This window comes from Arachis ipaensis, chromosome B9, assembly GCF_059453495.1.
Source record: "Arachis ipaensis isolate K30076 ecotype BB chromosome B9, ASM5945349v1, whole genome shotgun sequence".
In the NCBI taxonomy this organism is placed as follows: domain Eukaryota; kingdom Viridiplantae; phylum Streptophyta; class Magnoliopsida; order Fabales; family Fabaceae; genus Arachis; species Arachis ipaensis.
In genome coordinates, this window is record NC_142444.1 from 97,952,455 (window position 1) to 97,967,813 (window position 15,359).

General features: G+C 35.9%; 2 protein-coding genes across 4 annotated transcripts; both read right to left on the reverse strand.

Annotated features, from left to right (window-relative positions):
* Positions 1-248: 248 nt before the first annotated feature.
* Positions 249-1,446, reverse strand: LOC107617055 (uncharacterized). The gene is made up of 3 exons (XM_016318879.3): positions 1,177-1,446; positions 691-1,004; positions 249-594 (listed from the first exon to the last, which is right to left on the reverse strand). The coding sequence occupies exons 1-3, from the start codon at positions 1,318-1,320 to the stop codon at positions 438-440; spliced, it is 615 nt and encodes a 204-aa protein (XP_016174365.1). The 5' UTR covers positions 1,321-1,446; the 3' UTR covers positions 249-437.
* A 613-nt stretch (positions 1,447-2,059) lies between these two features.
* LOC107619084 (chromatin assembly factor 1 subunit FAS1) lies at positions 2,060-7,848 on the reverse strand. 3 transcript variants are annotated; one of them, XR_015899772.1, is made up of 9 exons: positions 7,305-7,810; positions 6,841-7,110; positions 6,411-6,492; positions 6,222-6,338; positions 5,615-5,998; positions 5,178-5,344; positions 3,185-3,218; positions 3,005-3,094; positions 2,060-2,414 (listed from the first exon to the last, which is right to left on the reverse strand). XR_015899772.1 is itself a non-coding variant. In XM_016321294.3 (9 exons), the coding sequence occupies exons 1-9, from the start codon at positions 7,607-7,609 to the stop codon at positions 2,389-2,391; spliced, it is 1,446 nt and encodes a 481-aa protein (XP_016176780.1). In that variant the 5' UTR covers positions 7,610-7,848; the 3' UTR covers positions 2,060-2,388. The 3 variants fall into 3 exon arrangements, 2 of the variants coding, with proteins under 2 accessions (XP_016176780.1, XP_016176779.1); XM_016321294.3 differs by having other exon boundaries at positions 5,207-5,344; positions 7,305-7,848; XM_016321293.3 differs by lacking the exon at positions 2,060-2,414 and having other exon boundaries at positions 2,764-3,094; positions 5,207-5,344; positions 7,305-7,848.
* Positions 7,849-15,359: the final 7,511 nt, after the last annotated feature.

The following is a 15,359-nucleotide window of genomic DNA, read 5'->3' on the forward strand; positions in this document are numbered from 1 at the left end:
GACCCTAGACCCGATGAAATCACACCAAATTAGTCCCTAAAGTATTCGAGACCGGGCCGGGCCTTCGGGCCGGGCCGGGTCTGTGCACCCCTACTTACAGATAATATGGAAATTTATGAAGGGACTGGAGTGTGTTTAAAAAAAAATAAACAAACAAACAAAAGCAAAAAACAAAACCTCTTAAAATTACAAAAGGAAACAACATTTACTCAAGTGGCTAACGATGAATTCAAGGAATGTGCATTGGAAACTCCTCTTAAATTTGGTAAGATTCTGATGTTTGCGTGAGGATGAGAAGCTAAGATACTGTTGTTTCACTTTTTACAATAATTGGTTTTCAAGAATCAATTAATCTATCTTCTGCATTGATAGATAGTTATAAATCTATTCTAGTGCTATCATAGATTCACCAGGAAGGTTGGATCATGTGGGATAGGTCACACTACCGGTGGTGGCGAAGGTGTGTGGTGGCAATTCAACATGGCAACCTCGGTAGGAGCTTGTGGTTGAGGCATAGCCTCCTGTTTCCTTATTATTACTTCACAGTCAAGCTTCTTCAATTGTAATTCTACAATGTGTCTTGAATCAACCAACCTGCACAAAATTTCATTATTTTCGTCCAACCATGTTTTAAAGCTAATAGTTATTCAAGTACCAAACTTAAAATACGCTTTATAAATTTAATTTTACTTGACAAGGCTAGCAACATGAGTTATAAAATTAGAGATTGATTCTTCAGTTGCCAAAACTCCTTCACTTGATCTTGTCTTGGCATCATTGTCTACACTCCTTGCTACCTCTGAAATGGTTTTGTTATCAACCGTAGCATTTGAGGAACTATCGATCGTTGTAATTTTGGAGACAAAAATGGAGCCCAAAAGCTTGTTCAAGAGGTGATATAATGCCTCCGAAAGCGCATTTTCAATTGAGGGCCAATGAAAGATACTAACATCATCAGGTTCGACCTTAACTCTAGGCAATACGATCCGACTAGGTGGTGGTACCTACAATTGAAGATGGAACTAAATTAACTATAATCTGCCACCAATTGAAGATGGAGTTAAATTGACTATAATCTATATTATAATATTCATTCCTTTTCAATTTGTTTGTCAAAAAATAACGTAACACCCCCATTAAATATAATTGGTGGCAGTAATATAGGAGAGATTATACCTTGGTGAACAATGGTAACATGGTTTTATGAGAAAGGTGGAAAGAGAGCATACACGAAGATGATGAAGAGCATTTGCAAATGTAATTGGGAGAAATAATAGCTGAAGGAGTGGTTGATGCCGCAGAAGCAAAAGAAGAGGCCATTATTGTTTTATTGCAATTGATAATACAGCAAAGTTTTCTTCTTCCGTTATGGTTTTAAGGGTAATGGATAATATGTTGGTTCTTCGATGAGACCAATGTGAATTTATTGTAATGAAACGATCACGGGGAACCAACATTGTAACTTGTAATGATCATTATTGACAGCTAAAAGTACTTAAGAATCACTATGTTTATTTTATTTTTTATCAATTATTATCAAACATAAAATAGTACATCCAAACCTTATGTTATTTAAATTTATCTAAATTGTTTTTCCTCTCAATTACTAATATAGTAATATATGAAGAAGTAATAACCTTTTTGATATTTTAAGACACACAATTCATTTTCCTTTTACTTCTTTGAAGTATTAAGATTTAAGAAGAATGCTTAGGGGGAGATTTATAATAATGCTCCATCATCAAACTCTAAGAACAAATAAACAAAACCAAAAGCTCAAATATCGATATGCACTTTGGTCAATACTAAAAGGAGTTCTCGAATACCATAAGAAGGAAATAGTGATGCAACACGTTACACTGTCATTTTTCCTCCCTTTTTGTAAGCCATGGTGTAGTACATAAGCTGATAATAGCACCCACGCTTTAAGATGAAAGTTCATTCATGCTTGCTAAAGATTACTACGATTTACCTTTCTTTAAAACCTAAAATAGTAGAAGACATCCTATATAAGGTCTAAAACTTGAAAAGAATTAGTGACACCTATAAATACAACAAATAAAGCTAAAACCATCTTACTTGTGCCTTTGTGAAACGGGAATAGTATTGGAAGTATCATACAAAAAGCTAAAGGACAACTAGTATTCTGCAACTAAACTGGCCTAATCACTATACATCTAGCTATACATCCCAAAAAATACAACATAGAGCAATACAGAGGAGAATTACTAGTTAGTGACATCAGTGAATTCAAAGAAAGGATGTTTCCCTATATACAAAAAGAAATCCTTAGCTATTCTTAAAATAGCTGTTATAGTCAAAATGTCAACCACCCACATTTGCTTCTCTAAAAATATGCTCAATCTCCATTCTTTTGCAGTTGAGTTACTAGGTCTGTTTTTTCTTATTATCACCTGCAAGGTAATATTCGTTAAAGGATCCTGTAGAAACTCTACTGCAAACTCTAAAAGTTATTAAAATATATCAACAAAAAGGGGTTAAAACTGCCGTGTAATCATTGTTTGTTAAAGGAACCAGTAGAAACTCTCCTGCAAAATTTACAGTTAATAATATAACAACAAAAGAAATTAAATATCTGTTAAATAGTTAACTACCAGCCCATTGTAAAGTATACTTTCAGGTTTCAGCCATCATGTGGCCAATTCAAAAATAGTAATAACAGTACAAGTCTCTAAAACCTCATTTATGCCAAACATGTCATTACATTTAGGATTTAGGGTTTTAATATAATTTTTCTTCTCATTTTTGATAATTAGATAAGATCTCATGCATTCCCTACACTTATATGCTTACCATCTATATTTCATGCCCCATAGAAAAGAAAACAATGTTAAAGGACAGGAGTATCATCCTCAAGGCGAGTTTAATATCCCAAACCAATCATATCCTATTGAAAAAGGACCTTCTAGATTACAAGAATAACTCTGCACTAATTCATGAATAACATAACCTGATTATTGGGATGATAGGATTAGAATTTCACCAGGTTTCAGGATGTCACTAGTAGATGGAAAGCAACTTCTTGAAGAATGCACAGTCCTGCTCCTTGATTCCGATTTTGAACAACCCTGATCTATCAGTGCAACCAAAAAATTTAGTTAAGAAAAACATCTGCAGAAAGAATTGATGTCAATAGTCAAGTGCTTGAGACAATGAAAATTACCTAGACCAAGCTTAACTAGAACTTCTTTCTTCACCTGGTCAAAAATGAAACCATAAATTCAACATAGCTACGAACGCGGTCCTAGTCATACTCGATCAAGATAGAGTTGGCTTTTATTAAAAAAATCAAAATCAAATTCAAAGGGGTATGACAATAATTTAAGAATGATGCACAAAATAGACACTTATGTGCTATGTTGCTGTTCAAATAAGAACCATTCTAGTATTTTGCAGTTGTTTGTATAAGCTTCTTGAAAAGCTTTTAAAACACATATTTTGAGCATGTTTTAATTTTTCTAAGCATTTGCAAAAGCAATAAACATCACTAAAATAAATATAGGTATTAGAGTTTTTTTTTTGTTGTTTGTTTAGTCTTTTTGTTGTTCGTTTAGCCGTAGCAAGACGGAATATATGAAATGTAAGTTCAGTTTGAAAAGGGAAAAAACCCAATATAGAGGTGAAGATTGGAGAAAACATCCTACGAAAAGTTAAAAGTTTTAAATATCTTGAGTACATCATACAGGATAATGGAGAGATTGAACAGGATATAAATCATAGAATCTAAGCAGGTTGGTCAAAATGGCGGAGTGCATCTGGTTTTATATGCGACAAAAAAGTGCCTTTAAAACTTAAAGGTAAATTCTATCGCACCGCTATAAGACCAGCTATGTTGTATGGTACGGAGTGTTGGGCGGCTAAAGGGGAGCACGAACATAAGCTGAGTGTGGCAGAGATAAAGATGTTGAGATGGATGAGTGGTCATACGCGATTGGATAAAATAAGGAATGAAGATATAAGGGAGAGAGTTGGAGTAGCACCCATTGTGGAAAAAATGGTTGAATCGCGTCTCAGGTGGTTTGGACATGTGAGAAGAAGACCGATAGAACATCCAGTCAGGAGAGTAGATGAGATGGATGATGGACAAAGGGCGAAAGGCAGAGGAAGACCTAAGAAGACCATCCATGAGGTGGTCAAACGAGATCTACATGTAAATGGTCTCTCTGTAGACATGATACAAGACAGAGCACAATGGCGTCGTTTGATTCATGTAGCCGACCCCACTTAGTGGGACAAGGCTTTGTTATTGTTGTTGTTATTGTTGTTTGTTTAGTCTTTTTGCTTTTCTTTTTCCCCTCTAAAACCATATTTACAAATTTATAAATTCATGTTGATGCATAAACAATTCTTATTAAAAATCTTTTTATCAAGATTTTCTTGAAATCAGATGATGTTTACCAAAGTTATTTTCCAGCAAAATCCTTACACAAGACCATTTTAATGACTAACAGAAAAGGATGAAATATGATCTGGTTTGATATATTAACCCTAACACAAGCAATCAGTGCTTAATTATGCAATGTTAACTTTTTTTGACTTTATGAGAACAAGGGTTTGGAAAAAGTTACTCTTAAAATGCTTTGGACTAATCTTATCAGAAGATTCCGTCTGGTGAAAACTGTACATACATTAAAAATATCTAATCTTCGAGTTAAAGACAACATAAGAATTCCTTTTCCTGACTGCAAATATGATCAAGAGATGGCAAATCCAATTTGCCAGATTTTGTTGACAATTCTAATAACCACAATAGGTGGCTTTTGGTTCATCTGAATCATGTTCATAAAAATAATCTACAAACAATTCCAAACTTATCACTGCCACACTGTATTTAGCCACTATAGGTCATCAACTCCAAAATTTATCGTTGGGGTTAAGTTCATGGAAACCCACAATAGATGCAAGGTTTTATCCTTCAGGGAACAATCCTACTTAACACACCTAGGATGGGTTCATAACTGTACAGGTGTCATTCGATGTTAAAATTTCAAACATGATGAATCCACTATAGGCTAATATTCAGTAGCAAGTCTAATGTCAGCATTTATCATTTGACAGCCGTATCCATTTATTAGTCCTTGAATATTTTCCCTTTTCTCAGAATCCAATCTATTATCATTTGGATTATTCACATTATAAAAATTAGCAGTACTCACAAGAATTTGGAATCTCCACTGTCACAAACCTGCAAACAGTTATCAACATAGTTTGATATCTCACACACTTTATCCTTCAGTAAATGTTTTGAGGCAGAAGGAAATCTTCGTTTCAAAGACTTCAACACTTTACTTAAGCTCCTAGGATAAGTCTGAATGGCAGCCACCTGAAAAGAAAATATCACTATATGCTGATATATTTGAATGCAGCTCCACAGATTAGCTGCAAATTCAAAAGAGCAAGACAAAAAGGGATGGGCTATCGTAACAAACCAATTACGGGAAACATAAGATGATTGTGACTAAAGCCTCTGAAAATAACACTAACTCAAATCCTAAATTCCTAATTATCATTATAAAGAAATGTTGATCTTAAGCCTTCTCAAACCATGCAGCTTCCCAAGGATACTGGTACAATTAAAAAATGCACAACTTACAATGAGAGGAAGATTCGATTCCGGAATAGCATCATCATCACATACCGGAGCGACACTGCCTCCGCTGGAGCGTTTTTGGTCCTCATCTTGAAAATGATTCACAGATATATCTATGGCAGAAATTACATGAAAACTCAAGTATTGCAACCAAATCTGCTCTGACTTAATAGTACCATTATCTTGACCCGATCTCATCTCATGCATGAAATTTGTTATAATCAATGGCTTATTTTTTCCAAGAGCAATCTTTATCAAATTATTTAGATTCTTCTGTTGTTGAAGCAAAGCACAGAACTCATCCCTCTCTACATCATCCTTGCCTTTTGGTAAGTTCTCAGCTCCATCAATGTCAACATTTGTTTCCATTTTATCCACATGTGCACCCTACATATAATAAATAGGTTGACTAAAAAACAGTTCAGGTTGTTAGTTCAGGTACTGAAGGTATGATTGCCCTTGGAATTGGCAAGTAAATATGCATAAATGCAACACACCAAAAATCACTCATACTTTTATTTTTTTGTGAGAAAGTCCCTTACGTACTTCCAATGACTGAAATGAGAAAATTCAAATAGCAAATGCAACAATATAAGCACCAATACTGTACCTCATCTTCTGAGAGATATCCATCAGGAACAAAATACCCACCACAAATTTCATAATCAGATGTTGAACATTCCTCTTCATCTTGGTCATAACCTGACAGGCTTTCACCAGGATCCACCTAGAAAAGAAAGAATCAGAAAATAACATCCACCATACATTTATTTAAATTGAATACAAGGATTTTAAGTACCTCTTTCCATTCCTCGTCGCTGTCGACATCATAATCCAAGATGGAATCCTTCCTAAAAGGATGGCGTGGTCCAACAACTTGACTGGAAATAACGTGCGTATAAGCAATTTCAAAATCAATAAAAGTAATCAAGGAGTCTCGGCTCCAATTTCTCTAGATGTGGCAATATATATAGCAACAAACATGTGATGGACAACATTAATAACACCACTCATCAGATAACACTTCTTTATAGCAAAGTAAGTATATTCCATAGAAAAAAGATACCATAGAAATGTAAAGAAAGATAAGAGGTAAGGAAAAAATGAAGAAAAAGAATACTCATTTGTAGAAAGGCCTGAATATGTTTCTATTCCAAGTTACTTACAGGAAAGGTTCTAATAGAGGAACTGAAATCCAATAAGGAAGTAGAAGAACGTCATTACGTCACCTTTTCTTGTCCCAAATACCATAAAAGGCAGGTCTTGGACTATGATCAAACTGAAATAACTGTTTCCCATGCTGGTTCATCTTCACATCAAGAAGAGAACGTTCTGCATGCTCCTCCAATATCAAGTCACCATAATGAGCCACTCTTACAGTAGGTCGAAGCTTAAGCTCCTTATAAAGTTCAAACTTAGGTTTCAATCGTATACCCCACCTCTGACTCCTCTTTGATCGAACCGATTTACTCAAATCACGCCACATCGAAATCTGTGCCCTGCAAACCCATACAATGGAAGGCTTAGAATTGATTCAGCGAAGAGGTAAAGATGATTTTACTAGTTATGATGTTGTTTGATTTCTAGCTCTCAAAATTAATTTTATCCTACAAAATTGATTTACTTTCCTTGCGTCTAAAGTAATTACCAAACATAAATTATCTTAGATAAAATAAATTCTAAAAAAACTCACTTGCGAATGTCCTCACTGGAAAATTCAGGACCAGAATGAAGGGTAGCATCCATCGATAGTGTAGCTGAATCAAACGGAGTTTCGATCTTTGTATTGAAGTGTTGGTCATTTCGATCGCTAGTTTTGGTTCTATTGAGAAACTTGTACATGATATCGGCTTGCTTTTGCAAAGAAAGTTTTTCCTTCTCTTTAGATTCTTCTTTCTCTCGACGACGTCGTTGCCTTTCGGTTTCTCCTTCATTGTTCTTTCTCTTCTTCTGCTTCTTGTTTTCGCCGACTTCCGCCCCGTCACCCTTCGAAACCATTTTTACAGAAACAGAAAAAGTTCACGAGGTTTTTTATGTGAAGATTTTCGATGCTTGAACCCTAGTTTGTTTGAGAAAGGTGAATGTGGAGAGGGTGAGTGGCACTGCGTGTTGGCGTGGAGTTTCGCGCCAACTGATTTTGGGTGCGGTACCTGACTAACGGTGCTGGTTTTTTGTTACCGTGCCTCACTTAGGCGCCACGTGTTGCTTCGGTTGCGTATATGAGTTTTATTCAAGATGAGTGTATTGTGTATATTCCGGTTTTTTTATTAAATAAATAAAATAAATATTTTATTTACCAAAATAAATAATTTGTAGTGTTTTGATCAAAATACATCGGATCACTTATCTCGTTGATAAAAATGAAGTGTATATATTATTTATAGTATAAAGAAAATACGTGTAATTTTATCTCATTTACACTGTAAATGAGATACGTAAATAATTATGACATTTACATTGTAAATGAAATACGTAAAGACAAATTTTCAACAGTTATAAAAGGATGTGCAACCCTTTGTATTCTCCACAAATATTTTACTACTTCTCTACCTATTTCTTCCGAAAATAAGTCAAAATGTCTAGTAGTAGTGAATATTTAGTTGTAAGTGTGTATCCAAATTGCCAAATGAAAATAGTGATAATGGGGTTATATTTGAGTGTGAGAATGGCATTTTGTTGCGTATCCGGTGAGTAAATTCTTGGTCTGAACTGAAGAGTCTGATATTGAGTAGCGTCGGTGGTAGCGGGAGAAAAAAGATCGGAAGGGTCCCGTATAGGTTGCTAGCACCGATGGGAAAATTGATTTAATTTCAAGGATTACTTTCGTTCTTCATCTCATGAATTTGATTATATTGGAAAATAATTCTCATTCTACATGAATTCTTGTTGATTCTTGGAAAAGTTATCTCACTTGAATAATAGCTTGAAAGTAAATTCTTCCTAAACCACTAATTGCTTGGACTTAATGAGATACGTGACATATAATCCTCTTATATTTGGGTAATTAGGGTTTTGTGGCCAATATACTATAATTGAACCTAACCCTGTAATTTATATTAAGTGACCAAGGAATTGGCAGTTGATTAGATTAGAGGAGACTAAATCATTAAGGAATTAGGGTTTAGTCAATTACAGTTTGCCATGAAATGAATCTTGCATGATTAAAATAATTGGTAAGAAATCTTAATCCGAAAAAATAAATAACTCTGAAATCTTAGCTATCTTCTCACATACTTGATGAGCGGATATTTTATACGCTTTTTGACATCATTTTCATATAATTTTTAGTAGTTTTTGTCTAGTTTCTATTGAGTTTTTATATATTTTAGTGTTAAATTCACATTTTTTGATTCTACTATAACTTTTTGTGTTTTTGGAAAATTTCAGGTATTTTCTGGATGAAATTGAGGAGTTGGAGCAGAAGTCTGATTCAGAGACAGAGAAAGCACTGTAGATGTTGTCCAAATCTGACCTGCCTGCATTCGGAAGAGCTTTCCTGAAGTTACAGAAGTCCAAATGGAGCATTCTCAATGGCTATGGAAAGCTGACTTCCAGAGCTTTCCAGCAATATATAATAATCCATACTTTGCTTCGGATTAGAAGGCCCAAAACTGGCGTTCAATGCCAGCCATCTGACTAGTTCTGGCGTCCAGCACCAGAAAGGAATTCCAAGCTGGAGTCCAACACCCAAAAAGTGCCAGGACTGGAGTTCAACGCCCAAGGAAGCCTAAACACGTGGATTTCATCAAAACTCAGCCCAAACACTCACAAAGTGGGCCCCAGAAGTGGATTTTAGCACTAAATAAACTGTTTTACCCTTACTAGTCATTTGTGTAGTATTTAAAGGATTTGATCTATGTAATTTAAGACCTTCTTGGAGACACTTTTTACCATCATACACGTTTTATCATTGTTTTTACTTTAGTATGAGTTTCTAAACCTCTTAGGTTGAGGGGAGGAGTCCTGTTGAGTCCTATGAATTAATAAAAGTATTACTATTTCTTCTTCGATCCGTGTTTGATCAATCTCTAAAATGTATATCCGATATTCATCATGGTGAATAGGATGATCTGAAAAATTAGCTCTGTTCATCACATTAAGACGAACGTGCCTAACAGACACCCGCGTCTACTTGGGTTTGTGTGAATACTTGGAAGGAAAACACGAGCCAACAGCTATGTTTATACATTTCTCATACGGTTAATCCACGACTTCGTTGGGGACTTCTCGAGACACCAATTCAGCTGATTTCCAGTGAGATTAGGGTCTCCGTGGTATAGGCTAGAATCCAAAGAAGCAGTCTCTGATCCGAAAGATTCGACCTTGTCTGTGGCGTTTTGAGTAGGATCGCCAAGAGAATGACTTGCTAGAGCTTCACCCTCCGTTAGATTGAATGACCACGGGCAATGGCGTTTGACCTGTAGCAGAGGAGATCAATGACCACGGACAATGGCTTTGATCACTTACAGCCTGCCATAGAAGAAGATCATTCACAAGCAAGGAAGACAGTAATACCAGAGTTCATTTAGAAAGACAAAGCAACTCCGACTCTCAACTCTATTCCTATCCTTATTTCTACCTAACTTCCAATTATTTATGACATATAGTCATTCAAGATTTACATAATATAATCCAACTCCTTCTGATTCCGCCTGACTAAGACCTGCAAGACAACCATTGATTGCTTCAAACCACAATTCTCGTGGGATCAACCCTGACTCGCTCAGGTATTACTTGGACGACCCAGTACACTTGCTGGTACTGCTGCTGTATGAACAGTGTGGGGTTTGCGTACATGTGCACCAAGTTTTTGGCGCCGTTACCGGGGATTGTTGAGTTTGGATAAACTGAAGGATTGTCTTGCTCCCTAGATCAGATAGTTTATTTTACATTGTTTTAATTGAGTCTTTTATTTTATTTTCTTTTCTAAAATTTTCGAAAATTCATTAAAAGCTTTTTCAAAAAAAATATTTTTCTTTTCTTTGTTTGATCTTTGATTTTGTTTGAGTCTTTCCGGTTTTTTGTTTTTCAATTACAAAAATTTTAAAACCCTTTTTCAAAAACATTTTTTATATATAGTTTATTTTTGGCATCCTCTGCTTTATTGTTTGAGTCACAGTGTTAATGTTCTTGTTGAGTCTTGTGTTTTCTTTAAGTCTTTCTTTCTAAAAATCTTTCAAAAATATTTTTCTTTTCTTTGTTCAATTTATGTTCTTATTGAGTCTAACTTTGATTTGAGTCTTTTATTTTTATTTTTTTCTTCTTCAATTTTTCAAAAATTTAAAAACCTTTTTCAAAAATATTTTCATTTTTGTAGTTCAATTGGCTAGAGCGTTGTGTTCATGTTCTTGGTAATTGTTGTTTCTTTGAGTCCTTCTTTTTAAAAACTTTTCAAAAATAATTTTTCTTTGTTCAAATCTTGTTTCAATTTTTAAGTTTGGTATTTTCTTGTTTATTTTATTGTGTTTTTCGAAAATTTTGTTTTGGTTTTCTAAATATTTTAAGTTTGGTGTTCTTTTTATGTTCTTGAGTTCTTTGAGTCTTTAAATTTTGTTCTTCGTGTTCTTGTGAGTCTTCAAGGTGTTCTTGAGTCTTGTGTGTTTTTCTCTTTCATCATAAAATTCAAAAAAATAAAAAATATCTTTTCTAACTAATTTTAACTATAATTTTCAAAAATACTAATAAAAATTCAGATTTCAATTTTTAAAATTTTATCTTATCATATTTTAGTTGTTAAGTTTTCAAAAATCAAATTTTTCAAAATAAAAAATCATATCCAAAATCTTATCTTTTTCAAAACTTATCATATCTTTTTCAAAATTTAAAAATATTATCTTCTCTTTTTCAAAATTCAAATCATATCTTTTTCAAAAACTTTTTAATTTCTTATCTTATTTTTAAAATTCAAATCTTTTCTCATCTTATCTTTTATTTTTATTTTTATTTTTATTTTTTCTCAATTAATATCTTATCTTCTCTCTCATCTTTTTCAAAACTTCCTAACTAACTCTTCTCTTCCTTAATTTTCGAAAATCATCTCTCTTCTTCTCTCTCTTATTTTTCAAAACCACCTAACTAACTCTCTTCTCTCTTAAATTTCAAAAATTTCTCTCTTCTCTCCCTTCTATTTTTCGAAAGTCAACATTTAAATTTTAAAATATTATTAAATTATTAACCATAATTTTCGAAAACTAATTAATTAAAAAATAAAAAAATTATTTTAATTCTTATTTACTTTTTCTATTTATACTTCTTCTCTTCTCATCTCTATTTATTCGAACTCTACTTCCCTCTCTTTACCTAGAATTCTTTATCTTCTTTCCTTTTTTCCTCACATCTCACTTGAAGCTCTTTTATCCAAGTGGTACAAAAAGCTTTCTTGTGATTTCTTTTCTTCTTCTTTCTTTTATTCTTTCCTCTTTTATTTACTCTTATATACTATTTCCAAGGTATTTTTTCTTATACCTCTTTTATTTATTTATTTTTTATTTTTTTATCTTCTTCTTCTTTCTCTACTTCTGACTTTAAGAAGAAGCTTCTTGTTTATTGGTATAGTCTCTCTTCTTCTTTTTTTTTCTTCTTGTTTATGATCAGGAACAGGGATAAAGAATCCCTCTTGACTCCTGATCTTGAACCTGAGAAGACTCTAAAGAGGCGTTTACAACTAGCTAAAGCACAACACTCCGGAAGAGTCCTTTCAGAAAGTTTTGAACAAGAAACAGGGGACATAGCCGAACCACAACAGGAGCCTAGAAAGGTCCTTGGTGACTTCACCATGCCTATCTCTGACTTTTATGGTAGAAGCATTGATGTACCTGCCATTGGAGCTAACAATTTTGAGCTTAAGCCTCAGTTAGTCTCTCTTCTGCAGCAGAACTGCAAATTTCATGGACTTCCACTGGAAGATCCACATCAGTTCTTAGCATAATTCTTACATATCTATGATACTATAAAGACTAATGGAGTTAATCCTGAAGTCTTCAAGCTAATGCTCTTTCCCTTTGCCTTAAGAGACAGAGCTAAGTTCTGGCTGGATGCCCAGCCTAGAGAGAGTCTTGACTATTGGGAAAAACTAGTTAATGCTTTTCTGGCTAAGTTCTTTCCTCATCAAAGGATGAGCAAGATTAGAGTGAAAGTTCAAACCTTCAGACAAAGAGAAGGTGAATCCCTCTATGAAGCTTGGAAAAGATACAAGCAACTGATCAGGAGATGTCCTCCTGACATGCTCTCAGAATGGTCCCTCATAGGCGTGTTCTATGATGATTTGTCTGAGATGTCCAAAATTTCATTGGACAGCTCTGCAGATAGATCTCTTCACTTGAAGAAAACGCTTGCAGAAGCTAGAGAACTCATTGAAATGGTTGCTAACAACCAGTTCATGTACACTTTTGAAAGAAATCCTGTAAACCATGGAATCTCTCAGAATAAGATCTTAACCCAACAGGTCAACATGATCTCTCAACATCTAACTGGGATGCAAACTGCAGCTGGCAGTACTCAGGAAGCTTCTCTTGAAGAAGAAGCTTATGATCCTGATCAACCCACCATGGAGGAGGTGAATTACATAGGAGAACCCTATGGAAACACTTACAACCCTTCATGGAGAAATCATCCTAACCTTTCATGGAAGGATCAACAGAAACCTCAGCAAGGTTTCAATAACAACCAAGATGGTAAGAACTAGAATAGGTTCAATAACAGACCACCATTCCCATCTTCTCAAGGGAATATAGAGACCTCTAAGCAGAGCCTTTTTGACTTAGTCACTCTAGTCTCCAGCCTCACTAAGACCACTCATAGTTTCATTAATGAAAAAAGGTCCTCCATTAGAAACTTGGAGGTACGAGTTGGTCAACTGAGCAAGAAGATCCCTGAGATGCCTCATGAAACTCTTCCCAGTAATACAGAAGTTAATCCTAGAAAAGAGTGCAAGTCCATAACCATGGAGGTTGAGGCCGAATTGAAGGAGAGTGGGAAGGGGTTGAACGCCAGTGAAGAAGCCTTCACTGGGCGTTCAACGCCCACAATGGCAGCAAGCCTGGCGTTAAACGCCAGTGAGGAAGCCCTCACTGGGCGTTTAACGCCCATCCTGGCAGAAAAGCTGGCGTTCACTGGCTGGGCGTTCAATGCCCAACCAGGTAGCCATTCTGGCGCTGAACGCCAGTGAGGAACCCCTCACTGGGCGTTCAATGCCCAGAATGCTAGAGGGACTGGCGTTAAACGCCAGTCAGGATGGACAGCAAGGGCATTCAACACCCAATAAGCTAACAGAGTTGGCGTTGAACGCTAACCAAAGCACACCTTTTGAGTGCTCAAAGCCCACTCAAGAACCCTCTAGCCCAGAATCAAAGGAAACCATAAAGACTATTGAGGTTCCTTTGAATGCACTTCTGCAGTGCATAAGTTCTGATGACTACTCATCCTCAAGTGAGGATGAAGACACCAGAGAAGAGCAAGTTGCTCATTTTCTAGGAGCTCTAATGAAGCTAAATACCAAGTTATTTGGTACAAAGCCTCTGGAGGAAGAACCTCCACTGCTTACCAAAGAACTCCATGCTTTGGTTCAGCAAGAGCTACCTCAGAAGCTTCCAGATCTTGGACGCTTTCTGATTCCTTGCACCATAGGCACTATGACCTTTGAAAAGGCTCTATGTGACCTAGGGTCAAGCATCAACCTCATGCCACTCTCTGTAATAGAGAAGCTGGGAATCCTTGAGGTACAAGCTACACATGTCTCTTTAGAGACGGCAGACAAGACCATGAAGAAGCCATATGACTTAGTGGAGGATGTCTTGGTTAAAGTTGAAAACCATTACATTCCTGCAAACTTCACTGTCTTGGACATAGGAGAGGATGAGGATGACTGTGTCATCCTTGGAAGACCTTTCCTAACTACAGCTAATGATATCATTGATGTGGCTAAGGGAGAACTAACCCTAAAGTTAGGGGAGGATCACATCTTATTCAAGATGCCTCATCCTAATTCTCCTTTTAAAAGAGAGATAACAGTGCAACACCTAGTGTGCCAACCCTCTCTTTCTGTGTAGAGCTCTGCAGAGCCTCCAGACATCAATTCTAAGTTTGGTGTTGGGCAGCCTTCAACAAGCTCTAAGCACAAAGGTACTAAGAAGAAAGTACCTAAAGGCTGGAGGGACAAGAAAGTCCCAACTGAAGGCTTTTCACCTAGCATGAGAGTTGTCTTCACTAAGAATCCAGTCCTACCATATACAGTGAGTCGTGTCCTATCTCTGGAGCATGTAGAGCTCATTCATGAGAGGTGATAAACCACTATTTTATGATTTATATTGTGTTTAATTGTGTGGTTTTATCAAGTCTTCACCCACTTATTCATATGATTTGCATGTATTTACAAATCCTTCCTAAAAATGTTCTATGATTGAAAACTTGCTTCCTAAAGATCTTTTAATTGTATATTTTTTTATTTTATCCTCCTTTATACCATTCGATGCCGTGATCCGTGTGTTAAGTGTTTCAGGTTTCATAGGGCAAGAATGGCTTAGAGAATGAAGAGGAAGCTTGCAAAGATGGAAGGAACACAAGAAGTTGAGGAGATGACCAGCGAGAAGTGACGCGGACACATGGCTCACGCGACCGCGCGAATTGGAGAAAATCGCAGTGACACGCTCGCGTGCCTGACGCGACCGCGTGGATTGGAAGCTGCACAAGTGACGCGAATGCGTGGACAACGCGCACGCGTGGCACGGAAAAATGGCGGATGACGCGAACG

Bases quoted from the DNA above. Each gene is read 5' to 3' on its own strand.
- LOC107617055 (XM_016318879.3), bottom strand. From the start codon at position 1,320: ATGGCCTCTTCTTTTGCTTCTGCGGCATCAACCACTCCTTCAGCTATT. The intron at 1,005-1,176 runs GTATAATCTCTC...CTTCAATTGTAG, and splicing joins TGTTACCATTGTTCACCAAG to GTACCACCACCTAGTCGGAT. The intron at 595-690 runs GTAAAATTAAAT...AATTTTGTGCAG, and splicing joins CATGTTGCTAGCCTTGTCAA to GTTGGTTGATTCAAGACACA.
- LOC107619084 (XM_016321293.3), bottom strand. From the start codon at position 7,609: ATGGTTTCGAAGGGTGACGGGGCGGAAGTCGGCGAAAACAAGAAGCAG. The intron at 6,339-6,410 runs GTACTTAAAATC...TTTCTTTTCTAG, and splicing joins GCGACGAGGAATGGAAAGAG to GTGGATCCTGGTGAAAGCCT. The intron at 5,999-6,221 runs GTACAGTATTGG...TATTATATGTAG, and splicing joins GATATCTCTCAGAAGATGAG to GGTGCACATGTGGATAAAAT.